This window comes from Rhinolophus ferrumequinum, chromosome X (genome assembly GCF_004115265.2).
Source record: "Rhinolophus ferrumequinum isolate MPI-CBG mRhiFer1 chromosome X, mRhiFer1_v1.p, whole genome shotgun sequence".
Classification (NCBI taxonomy): domain Eukaryota; kingdom Metazoa; phylum Chordata; class Mammalia; order Chiroptera; family Rhinolophidae; genus Rhinolophus; species Rhinolophus ferrumequinum.
In genome coordinates this window covers 81,871,421-81,884,695 of record NC_046284.1, presented here as the reverse complement: position 1 = coordinate 81,884,695, position 13,275 = coordinate 81,871,421, and the positions used below count along the sequence as shown (strand labels likewise).

At 37.1% G+C, this 13,275-nt stretch overlaps 1 protein-coding gene across 3 annotated transcripts in view; it reads right to left on the bottom strand.

The window, feature by feature from the left end:
• PHF8 (PHD finger protein 8) overlaps nucleotides 1–13,275 on the bottom strand; it is a 124,841-nt gene that overhangs the window by 20,772 nt on the left and 90,794 nt on the right. For all 3 annotated transcript variants that reach the window (XM_033113100.1, XM_033113109.1, XM_033113117.1), the window contains one exon: nucleotides 5,932–6,027. In XM_033113100.1, coding sequence (XP_032968991.1) covers nucleotides 5,932–6,027 — 96 coding nt within the window. The remainder of the gene's footprint in view (nucleotides 1–5,931; nucleotides 6,028–13,275) is intronic.

The window sequence follows — 13,275 nt, the reverse complement described above, 5'->3', positions numbered from 1 at the left end:
ACAGTAAATCAAATCCACATGAATAATGAGCACTAGTAAAGGTAACTACACAGGGAAATACAAAAGAAAGGATAAACATTTTTTTGTTGTATCTCACTTTGTTCTTCTAATTAAAAAAGATGCATAAAGCAATAATTATAATTATGTTCATGGGTACACAATGCACAAAGATGTAATTTGTGACAGTAATGGCACAAAGAAAAAAGGGAATGGAACCATATAGGAACAAAGTTTTTGTACACTATTGAAATTAAATTGATATGAATCTGAATTAAAATGGTATAAATTATTAATGTTAATCCCCAGGACAATCACTAAGAAAATAACTCAAATATGTAGAGAAAAGAATTAAAATGGGACTCTAGAAATTAGCTAGAAACTAGAAAATAAACACAAAAGAAGGCAGTAATGGAAGAATTGAGGAACAAAAAAGAAATAAGACAGAGAAAACTGAACAATGTAAACCATACTTTGTCAGTTATTACATTAAGTATAAATGGATTAAATTCTCCAATTTAATTGGTAGAATGGATAAAAGCCCATAATCCTACTGCATGCTGTTTTACACATTTTAGATTCAGGACACAAACAGATTGAAGATAAAAGGATGTAAAAGACATACCATGAAGAAACTGAATAGCTACACCAAATGAGAAACTGAATAGCTATACTAATACCAGACAAAATAGACTTTAAGACAAAAATTGTTATTAGAAACATAGAAGTGACATTTTATAATGATAAAAAGGTGAATTCGTCAAGAAGATATAACAGTTATAAAAATATACGTACCTAATAACAGAGCCCCCAAATACAGCAAAAGCTGACCGAATTGAAGGAAGAAACAAATAATTCAACAACAGTTGGAAACTTCAATGCTCCACTTTCAATAATGGATAGGACAATTAGACAGAACAGCAAGGAAATATAGATTTTATGATGTCTCAAACTTCACTAAAAATGCCTTGAAAAAAAGGATGTGCAAATACAGCAAAATGTTCATCATTAAATCTGGGTGATAAATATATGGGTGTTCATGGTACTAACCTCTCTAATTTTGTGTGAAAAGTTGCACAACAAAATATTTGAAACATAAAAAATATTTACTGTTTATTTTTGCTTTGGTAACCACATTAATTTGATTATTGTAGCACTGTAGTATATTTAAATATCTTATAAGGCTAATTTCTTTTCATTTCCTTTTTCTAGTCTAACACTCTTTAAACTAATCATACCTGTTTACTCTTTTAAATTAATTTTAAAATGAGTTTCCCATAAAATTCCACTAGGATTTTTATCAGGGATAGTGTTGAACATATACATTTAATTAATGACCCTTTACAACACTCAGTTCTTGTAACCAGGCACATAACACACCTTTATTTATTCATGTTCATGACCTCTTTTATGTTCATCAGTAAAGTTTTGAAGTTTTCTTCATGTAGGTTCCACACATAATCTTAAAATTATTCTTGGGTATTTTATACAATTGTTGTTATTATCAATAGAATCTTGTTTCCTCGGTGTATTAAGGTTATTACTGATATATAACAATCCTTGATTTTTAGATATCTGGTTTATAGTCAGTGATTACCCAATTTATTGAATTCTTATATTAGTTTTAATAGTTTTTCAGTTGGTTCTCTTACATTTTCTAATTATATAATCATATCATTTCTTTCACTTGTCAAATATCAAATATCTTACGTGTGCCAGGCACTATGGAAGGTGCTACATATAATGAAGGACAAAAATAAACAGGATTCCCTGCTTAGGAAGCCTTACATCATGATAATTTGGTCTCTTAATTTCTAATAATTACAGTTCTTATTTCTGCTTTATTCCTAATTTTGCTGTCTAGAACTTTTAGAATAATACTGAATGATAGCAGTGATAATTGGCATATTTATCTCATTCCTTATTTTAATGGGAATACCTTTAGTACAATTGCCTCTATCTTTTTTGGGTAAGAGTCCACTTTGAAAACGTGATAAAAGTTATTAGCTTTCTACCTACAGAACGATACAGGCATATATGCATACATTTACCTAAAAAACACAGAGGGTTAATTATCTACTTTCTGAATAAGAAAACAATAAATGATCAACTTTTTTATAGAAATATTCATATTTTTTAATGTAGAATGAGGAAAAGTACCGTAAACAATTTACATACATATATGACTATTTCCTTACTGTATAAAAAGGGCAATTTGGAAAGCTTGAAGACCTACATGGATAAATTGGCGAAGGTCAGAAATAAAATTTACAAAGAAGAAATTCTAATGCTAATACAAACATATAAGAAATGTTTACTCAAAGAAATGAAAATTAATCAGATACTGTTGTTTGCTTGTGAATTACCAAAGATCAAAAAAATATGGTGGAGACTGCTTGTTCTCAACCCAGTATCACTTACCCTTACTTGCTTACTATCAAAAAACATGACAGTGTGGGACAGAAATGTACCTAGCTAAAAATTACATTTCCTGGCCTCTCTGGCAGATAATCTTGGCCATGTGACACAGTTTCAGCCAAAGATGATATTAAAAAAGTGGAACGTAAAACTCCTTGTAGAGGGGTGCTCAGCAGGCCCGTTCCTTTCTCCTTTTGCTCTTCCTCTTCTTCCTGACTGTAACTCAGAGCCCTCTGCTGGAGGTAAAGCAGCCATTGTGTGACCCTGAGGGGATACGCACTCACTAAGGATGCCTGGGAGGTTCTTGTTACAGGCAAACACTATTCCTAACTGATAAGTTCCAAGCCTGTGAGGATTCATAAACAAGTACTGTCGCACATAGCTGGTGAGAGTGTAAACTAGTATAACCTTTCTGAAAAGCAATTTGGCAATACATATAAAGAGCTTTTAAAACGTTTGTATTAACAAATTGTATTGGCAAGGGTCCAGGGAAACAGGCACCCTCACGCATTGCTTGTGGGAGCGTAAACAATCTCTAAGATGTAATTGTTAAGTGAGAAAAGTAAAGCACATAACAGTGTGTAAAATATTCTTCCCATTGAGTGAAAAAAAAAAGAGTGGGAAAGAAAATATATACATGTATTTACTTGTATATGCATAAGCTACCATGAAAGAATTAACATGAAACAGTGGCTGACTCCAGGTGGGGAATTGGAAGGCTTTGGAACAGGGGTTGGAGGAAGAATTTTCACTCTGTACCCATATATAAAGGCACACACTTTCATACACTTTGGCCCTTCTAGAGTTTCATGGGGATCCACCCTAAGTAAATAATCAGAAATACAAACACTTACATAAAAAGATGTTCATCCCAACCAAAGGGTAAGGGGGGAGAGGGGTTTTGGAAGAGGGTAAACGGGGTCAAATATATGGTGATGGAAGGACAACTGACTCTGGGTGGCAAACACACAATGTGATTTATAGATGATGTAATACAGAATTGTACACCTGAAATCTATGTAACTTTACTAACAACTGTCACCCCTATTGGGTGACAATTAACTTAAAAAAAATGTTCATCCCAAATGTTACCACTAAGTGTGAAAACTTGGGACTAGGCTAAACACCTCACATCAAAGGAGAAGTTAGGTGAATTAGGTATATCCATGGAATGGAATATTTTGTAACCACTAAAATATTATTTATAAACAATAGCATAGGGATATGTTTATGATATAATATTAACTTAAAAGGCCAGATGTATTTATTGGTTTTCAACTTTTACAGTCAACTTCTAGTCAATGTAGAGTATTAATCACAAGACAGCGTAAATGTTAACCACCTTGACAACATAAATGAAAAAGTGCGGCTCATAGAAAGTTTGAGGAAGGAAGAAAAAAACAGCGGCACTAATGTCCATATCTTAGAAAGTAGGTAATCAAGAGAGATTGACAGAAGTTGATGGAAGGAGAAACAGAAATTAATAAATTAAGAAATGGTGTTACAGGGCAGCTGGGCAAGCTCTGAACAACAGGGTTGCCGGTTCGATTCCCACATGGGCCAGTGAGCTGCACCCTCCACAATTAGATTGAAGACAATGAGCTGCCACTGAGCTTCCGGAGGGGCAGCCGGATGGCTCAGTTGGTTAGAGCACAAACTCTCAACAACAAGGTTGCTGGTTCAATTCCCGCATGGGATGGTGGTCTGCGCCCCCTGCAACTAAAGACTGAAAATAGCAACTGGACTTGGGGCTGAGCTGTGCCCTCCACAACTAGATTGAAGGACAATGACTTTGAACTCATGGGCCCTGGAGAAACACACTATTCCCCAACATTCCCCAATAAAATTTAAAAAAAAAAAGAGCAAAAAAAAAGATGATATATTTTTAAAAAAAGAAAAAAAGGTGTTACAAATCCTATTATATTGATTTTTTTGGAGGTAACTACCAGAAAAATTAAAACTATGAGGTTGCCTCTCTGGCATGGCATTGTAGGTGGAAAAAGCAGAGGCAAAAGACCATTGCATTTCATCCTAAACTCTGTACAATTTGATTTGCTACCAAATATACACATATATTTTGAATAAAGGCCAAAACAATTTTAAAGTAGGATATATGATTGTATACATAATGCAATTTCAACCATAAAAAGAAAAATGCATAAGAATAAAAGACTACAAGGAAATATGTAAACACATTAACAGCGGTTATTTCTGGGTGGCAGAATGATGAGTGGTTTCTTCTTTATACTTTCCTCTATTTTTTTCTATTTTTCAAATTTTCTATTATGCTAATAAGCCAGAAACTATAGGACAAAATAAAATCAGAAAATACGTCTGAAGCAAGAAAAAAGAAACATTTGCTGATTGACTCACTAAGAGAACTCTTTCCAGGACTGCTCTACCACCCTACTCCCCCAACCCCAAACAAACACCAGAAAGGCCAAATAAGGCTGGGTGGGGTTATCAGGCCCTTTATTTCCTGGGGAAACACGGGGACTGAGATGCCAGCACCCTCTGTGGTGAACTGCTGCGGTAATGGCTCTCAGTTAGCTCATATTTCCTCGTATACATAGGAGGATTTTGCAGCTCCTTGTCATAAGATGGAATCTATTTCTCCATGCCTGGAATTGAGGCTTGGCCATGTCTTTGGCCAATGGAAAACATGACACAAACAGTGGCTTGAAAAGGGCTTACACATTGGGACTTGTCCTTTCTTGCTGCTGGATACTCTTCTGCTTGCTACCTTGTGAAAAATCTTGGGTGGGCCCCCTGGTCGATGAAAGACCACATGGAGAGAGGCCCTAGCCGACCCAAATTAGGTCCCAGACACCTGAGGGAGATCTTTTCAGACCATCCAGACCCAGCCAAGCTGGTCCAGACTGGAACAGCAGCTCAGTCAACATAGATAATTGTGAGAAGTAATCGACTGTTGTTCTATGTCATTAAGTTTTGGGTAACTGGATAAGCAGCAAAAGCTAACGAACACACCCTCTAATGTGAAAAGCCAAGCCAATGAGATGAGTTATTTTATTATCCTTTAAATTACATGTTCAACTCAAATGATCATTCTTTCTTCCTTTCTCAGAGATGGCCTCTCAGCCAGTACAGGTGACAGTCTAAGGAGTCTTGGGCCTTGTACAGCTCAACACTCAGAAGAATTTCCCTTCTTTGACATTAATATTACCAAAGGGTAGGAAGATGGTAGCAGAATGTTCTCAGAAGCCTTAGACTGCTTGCTAGAATCTGTTCAAGGTCTTCCTCTTTTCATCTCTAGCCATAAAATATCAGAAGGAACATACTACATTACTTCTGGCTTTGCTGAACTGAATACATAAACTCTGTGTCTCACTGATCGTTTTCACTGTAGCACCTAACACAGCAGACAGTCAACAAATGTTTGCTGAATAAACAAATGAACAATTGAATCATATCTTCCTATATTAAATATCTCACCTACCCCCAGCCTATTTTCCGCCAACTACCCCCACAGAGTTTAAGGACAGAATACTAAATCACCTTTAGGACTCCATGGAGCATCATCTGAATTCTTCTTTTTCTTGGGTCGAGATTTCAAAGCAGGGTCATCATCGTCAGACTCCAGGGAAGGGTAAACTGCAGAGAGAAAAGCAAAGTCAACTGAGATCTCATCCGGAAGAGGGAAAACAGAACAATACCTACCTCAAGTCCTCCTACTCCCCTATAAGTAGCCCCTTTTACTTAACCCATACTCAACTGCAGGATTCCCTGAATATGCCACGTACTTTTCATGCCTTTCTACCTTTGTACCCTTGCTGCAAATGTTGTTCTCCAAGCATCACCTAATTCTGATTCATTCACCCAGCATCCATTTAGTGAACAACTTCATGAGTTACTTTACTCACCCTGCAAATTTCAGCTCTAGATTCACTTCCTAAAGAAGTCTTCCCTCGTTCTCGTAATCTGATTCAGATGCCTCCTCAACTCCCCATAGTATCCTCCGCATACCTTTACTGGAGTTGTTATATAATACTTAAGAGATGATTAGTAAATCTGTCACCCCTAATTTACCAGAAGAGCAGAAATATGTATTGTTTGATTTCAAACTAAGGGAGCCAAACATAATACAGAGTAGGTACTCAGTGTTTGCTTAATTAATGGAAAAAAAATGGTACACACTTCATTCACAAAAATGTAAGAAAAAGACTACCTGGGCTGAATTAGGAACAAGATTACTGGAACTGAATGTTCTGAATGACAAAACACACATATACAAGTATCTCATATGAGGTGTGACAGAAAAATACGATGACTGTTTAAATTTTTAAAAATTTATTACAGTAAAAGACACATTGCCATTAATCCCCTTCAAAATACTCCCCCTCACTTCGAACACACTTATCCCATCATTCTTGCCACTTTCTGAAGCAGTTCTAGAAGTCCTCTTTCATGACTGTCTTTATTTCATTCTCCGTCATGACACTCTCCATGTCACACATTGCTTCTGGTATGGCAATTTCTGTCAAATGAAAACATTACGGCGTGTCCTCATTGAACTTATTCACCGGGTCAGGCACCGTGCGACTCCTGGCTCTTCCCCAAAGTCAAAATGAGCATGAAAGGAAAACATTTTTAATCCATTCATGATATTAAGGTAGCCACAACAGCACAACGAAAGACACAAAAAAAGGATCTCCAGAACTACTTCAGAAACTGGCAAGAACAATGGTTAAGTATGTTCAAAGTGAGGAGGAGTATTTTGAGGGGAATTAATGGCAATGTGTCTTTAAGTATAATAAAAACTTTTTTAAAAGATTTTATTGGGGAAGGGGAACAGTGAGTATCTCCAGGACTTTATTGGAGAACACTGTGTTTTTCCCAGGATCCATCAGCTCCAAGTCAAGTTGTTGTCCTTCAGTCTTAGTTGTGGAGGGCGTGACCAAGCTCCAAGTCCAGTCGCCGCCCTCAATCTAGTTGCGGGCAGTGCAGCCCAACATCCCATGTGGGAGTCAAACCGTCAACTTTTTTGTTAAGATAACACACTATAACCAACTGAGCCATCTGGCTGCCCATCAGGAGCTCAAGTTATTGTCTTCAATCTAGTTGTGGAGGGCAAAGCTCACTGGCCCATGCAGGAATCAAACTGGTAACCCCGTTGCCCAGAGCTCACGCTCTAACCAACTGAGCCATCTGGCCGTCCCTGTAACAAATTTTTTTAATGTAAACATTCACCGTATTTTTTGATCATACCTCGTACTATACAAATACACACAAACATCCAGTTTTACCACACTCTCCTTATAATCCACATGCAACACCTATAGGATTTAATGTAAAGATGGTCTAGAAAGGTCTGACTGATGAGGTCAAACTACAAGAGAAGCAAAGTGAGACTGAAAAATTTCTCCTAATGACCAGCTTCATATTTCTCTAGAATTCTACTTCATTAGAGGAATCCAGTCTCCCATGTCCTACCAGAGGGCCTCTTTGTAGGAAAATTAGTCCATTTTTCAGGGCTTCCTCCTGCCTCCTGATTTATTAAAGAATTGTTTTAAGAAGGGTCATTGATTGTCCCTAGAAGGAAATGACTACTGGTAACAGAGTTGTTTGAGAAACCTGATTGGATGTCAATGTTATTTTGTTGCATCTGGAAGGTTATTCACTTCAAGGAAAGAAGTGTGATATGGTAGAAAGGCCTTGAGTCTCAGGACCAGACAATTACTTAGAAATCCTGAAGTGACCCACTAGCTTTGTAGCCTAAGAGAACTTCTCTAAGTCTCACTACCTTCATCCATAAAATTGAAATAATAGATAGGACCTGCCTTGCAAAGTTGTGAGGATTGAGATGTAATAGGTGTAAAGTAACGTGCAAAAGGAATTCCATTCTACGGTTCATATCTTTTTCAAGAGGGGGGAAAAGATGTAGATAATAATTAACTCTAGATGTCTAAACAAAATACAAGTTAAAATATGCGTATTAAAAATATAAGGGTGGAAGGAGTGATGGCCCCCAAAATGGTGGAGATGGGAGCACCAAGAATCTGTCCCTCCACTAAAGCAACCATTAAGCTGGCAAAAACTGTAAGAATCAATTTTTTTAGGACTTTGAAATCCGATTAAAAACTTACAACAAGGGGGATGCTTAACAAAGAAGAAGGCTGCTTGTCCCACCTGAGGGATCAGCATATAACATGGCAGAACTCAACGCTCATGACAGAGTGAAAATGGTGGTTTAAGCCTCAGTGCCAAGAAGAGATCAGAAGGTACAGGGAGCCTAGCCGCCCCATCCCCACCCTGTCAGAGTCTACCCCACCCCAACCCGCCCAGTGCTACTAGAAGCGGAACAGTAGCAGTGTCAGATCAAAAGAACAGAATATTTGCTGTTCTGAGAACTGTGGACCGCAGACACAGACTCACAGCCCAATTAGTTCTGGCGAACGGGAGGGATCCTTTGGTGCAGGACTGGCTGTGCTGGTGGTCACCGCCATTGCTCTGGGACACCTCTTACAACCCACCCTACCCCTTTCAGATCCCTGCAATAGTAAACAGAGCTGCTGAAACACATGGGCTCTGAATCTGGTGCAGGAAGAACTTTGGAACTTCAGAAACTCTCCACATCCCCCCACGGAGGCGGTGCCCTGTGACCCAGGCGAAGTGTTCACAGAGAAGCTCACCTTCCAGGGAATCCCCCCATTGTGTGAGAAGCCGGAACAGTGCACAGAAAATATAACACGACAGCATGAGAGAGAACAAAAGGCTGAGTCGTAGAGAAAATAAACCATTCTACCAACACCTCCTGGAAAGCAAAACAAACACCTCTTCCTATCAACCTGTTGCAGAACTCACTCCTGTAGATGCCTAGGAAGAAAAATAATACTTCACTAATTGCCACGAATAACAAAGGTAATAAGGCAGCACAGAAAGAAAATGAAACGTCTCCAGAAAAAGAACTGAAAGATATGGAAATATGTGACTTAAATGACAGAGAATTCAAGATTGCAGTTCTGAAAAAACTCAACGAGATGCAAGAAAACACAGAAAGGCAGTTTAATGAACTCAGAAATACAATCAAAGAACAAAATGAACATATTACCAAAGAGACTGAAATTTTTAAAAAGAACCAAATAGAATTTTGGGAGATTAAGTACTCAATAAAATAAACGAAGAATGAAATAACCAGCTTAGGTAGTAGAGTTGACCAGATGGAGGAAAGAATCAGTGACATCAAAGATAGAAATCTGGAAATGACACAGGTGGAAGAAGAGAGAGACTTGAGACTTAAAAGAAAGGAAAGAACTCTACAAGAAATTTCTGACTCCATCAGAAAGGGCAATATAAGCAGTAGGCATACCAGAAGGAGAAGAAAGGGAGAAGGGAATAGAGAGTATATTCAAATAGTCGACGAGAACTTCCCAAACTTGTCGAAAGAACTGGATCCTCGAATCCAGGAAGCAAACAGAACACCTAATTACCTCAACCCCAACAGGCCTTCTCCAAGGCACATTGTATTGAAGCTGTCAAAAATGAACGACAAAGAAAGAATCCTCAAGGCAGCCAGGGAAAAGAAGATGGTAACCTACAAAGGAAAGCCCATTAGATTATCATGAGATTTTTCAGCAGAAACTCTACAAAAGGGGAGGGAGTGGAATCAAATATTCAAACTACTGAAAGAGAAATTATGAGCCAAGAATAATATATCCAGGAAAGATACCCTTTAGATATGAATGAAGAATAAAGACCCTTCCAGACATACAGAAGATGAAGGAATTTTCTAACACACGACATGTACTACAATAAATACTGAAGGAGACTATTCGACCTGAAACAAAAAAGCAAAAGAATACAAAACCATGAGTAGTATTACGAACAGACAGAAGCACGAAATGGCAACACCTACACTAAATAGGACACTATACACTTAAACATAACATACAGAGTAAAGAAGGGAAAAAAAAACACTTAAAAAAAGAGGAAAAAGACAACTTGCTACTGCAGCGCAGAAATCAACTCACAGCATAAATACAGATCATTTCTGACAACAAAAACATAAAAGGGGAGAGAGTAAAGGTCTACCGGCACAAGGGAATGGAGAAAGGAAGCATGCTGAAGAAAATGGAATACTCTAAATATGAAACTGTCTTTTACATAAACTTAATGGTAACCACTCAAAAACAATCCAGTACTAAAATACATAACATAATAAAAAAAGAAATAGAGGGGAAAATCATAGAGTACCACCACACTGGAATAACAGACAGCAACACAAAGGCAAAGAAACAAGGGAGACACCATCGTACCAGAAAACCAGAGATAGAATGATAGGAAATTCTCATGCATCAATAATCACCCTAAATATAAATGGACTGAATTCACCAATAAACAGGCACAGAGCAGCAGACTGGATCAAAAAATGAAACCCAACCACATGCTGCCTCAAAGAGACACATCTCAGCTATAAGAACAAATATAGATTCAAACTGAAAGGGTGGAAATTGACACTCCAAACATAGTATCCAGAAAAAGAGGTGTAGTCATACTGATATCAGATGAAACAGACATCAGGATAAAAAAGGTAATGAGACAAAGATGGACATTTCATAATGATAAATAAGACTATACAACAAGAAGAAATAACAGTCATCAACATTTATGCCCCCAATCAGGGAGCACCAAAATATACAAAGCAACTACTAACAGAACTAAAGGGAGAAACTGACCAAAACACAATTATACTGGGGGACCTAAATACATCATTGACAGCTATGGATAGATCCAAACAGAAAATAAGAAATAGCAGCCCTAAATGACACATTAGATGAAATGGACATAATTGACATTTATAGAGCACTTCATCCTAGAACATCAGACTATACTTTTTTTTCCCTAGTGTACATGGAACATTCTCAAGGATAGACCATATATAAGGACATAAAACTAGCCTCAGCAAATTTAAGAAGACTGAAACCATACCAAGCATATTTTCTGATCACAAGGCTTTGAAACTGGATATCAACTGCAAAAAGAAAGCAGGAAATACCACAAATATGTGGAGATTCAACAACATACTTCTAAAGGACAACTGGGTCAAAGAAGAAATAACAGGAGAGATCAAAAGATACACAGAAACAAATGACAATGAAAATACATCCTACCAAAATTTCTGGATTGCAGTGAAAGCAGTTTTAAGAGGGGAATTTATATCATTACAGGCCTATTCTCAAGAAACAAGAAAAATCCCAGATAAATAACCTCACGTTACACCTTAAAGAACTAGAAAAAGAAGAACAAATGAAATAAAAAAACAGCAGAAGGAAGGCAATAATAAAAATCAGAGCAGAACTAAATGAAACAGAGAACAAAATAGAGACAATAGAAAAGAAATCAATGCAACAAGGAGTTGATTCTTTGAAAAGATTAGTAAAATTGACAAACCCTTGGCTAGACTCACTAAGATGAAAACAGAAAAGACACAAATAAGCAAAATCAGAAATGAAAGAGGGGAAGTTACCACGGATGCCACGGAAATAGAAAGCATCATCCAAGAATCCTATAAAGGATTATATGCCACCAAATTCAATAACCTAGAAGAAACGGGCACATTCTTAGAAACATACAGCCTTCTTAGGCTGAATCATGAAGAACTGGAAAATCTAAATAGACCGATCTCCAGTAAGACAATTGAATCAGTCATCCGAAACCTTCCCAAAAGCAAAAGTTCAGGACAAGATGGTTTCACTAGAGAATTCTACCAAACATTCAAAGAGGATCTAATACCTGTCCTACTCAAACTGTTCCAAAAAACTGGAAGAAGAGACAGTACTCCCTAACTCATTTTATGAGGACAACATTACCCTGATACGAAAATCTGGTAAGGACAACACAAAAAAAGAGAACTATAGACCAATATCCCTAATGAATACAGATGCAAAAATCCTAAACAAAATTCTAGCAAATCGAATGTAACAATGCATTAAAAAGATTGTTCATCACGATCAAGTGGGGTTCATCCCCGGGGCACAAGGATGGTTCAACATATGTAAATCAATCAATGTGATACACCACATAAGCAAAATAAAAGGACAGAAATCATATGAGTATATCAATAGATGCAGAAAAAGCATTTCACAAGATACGATATCCATTTATGATTAAAACACTTAATAAAATGGGTATAGTGGGAAAATAACTCATCCAAATAAAAGCCATATATGACAAACCCTCAGCAACTATCAAAATTAGTCGTGAAAAACTGAAGCCCTTTGCTCTAAGGTCAGGAACACAACAGGGCTGACCCCTCTCACCTCTGCTTTTCAGCACAGTATTGGAAGTCCTAGCCAGAGCAATCAGTCAAAAGAAATAAAAGGCATGCATGTTGGGAATGAAGAAGTTAAGTTGCCACTTTTTGCAGATGACATGATGCTATACATAGAAAACCCTAAAGTCTCCACCAAAAAGCTATTAGAAACAATAAACGAATATAATAAAGTTGCCGACTATAAAATCAATGAACAAAAGTCCATTGCATTCCTATATACTAACAATGAAATCTCAAAAAAAAGAAATACAAAAATCCATTCCTTTTGCAATTGCAACCAAAAGAATAAAATATCTAGGAAGACACTTAACCAAGGATGTGAAAGACTTATATACTGAAAACTATAAGACATTTTTAAAGGAAATTGAAGAAGACACAAAGAAATGGAAAGACATTCCATGTTCGTGGATTGGAAGAATCAACATAGTTAAAATGGCCATATTACCCAAAGCAATATCCAGATTTAATGCAACCCCCATCAAAATCCCAATGGCATTTTTTAAAGAAATAGAACAAAAAATCATCAGATTTGTTTGGAACCACAAAAGACCCCCAATAGCCAAAGCAAT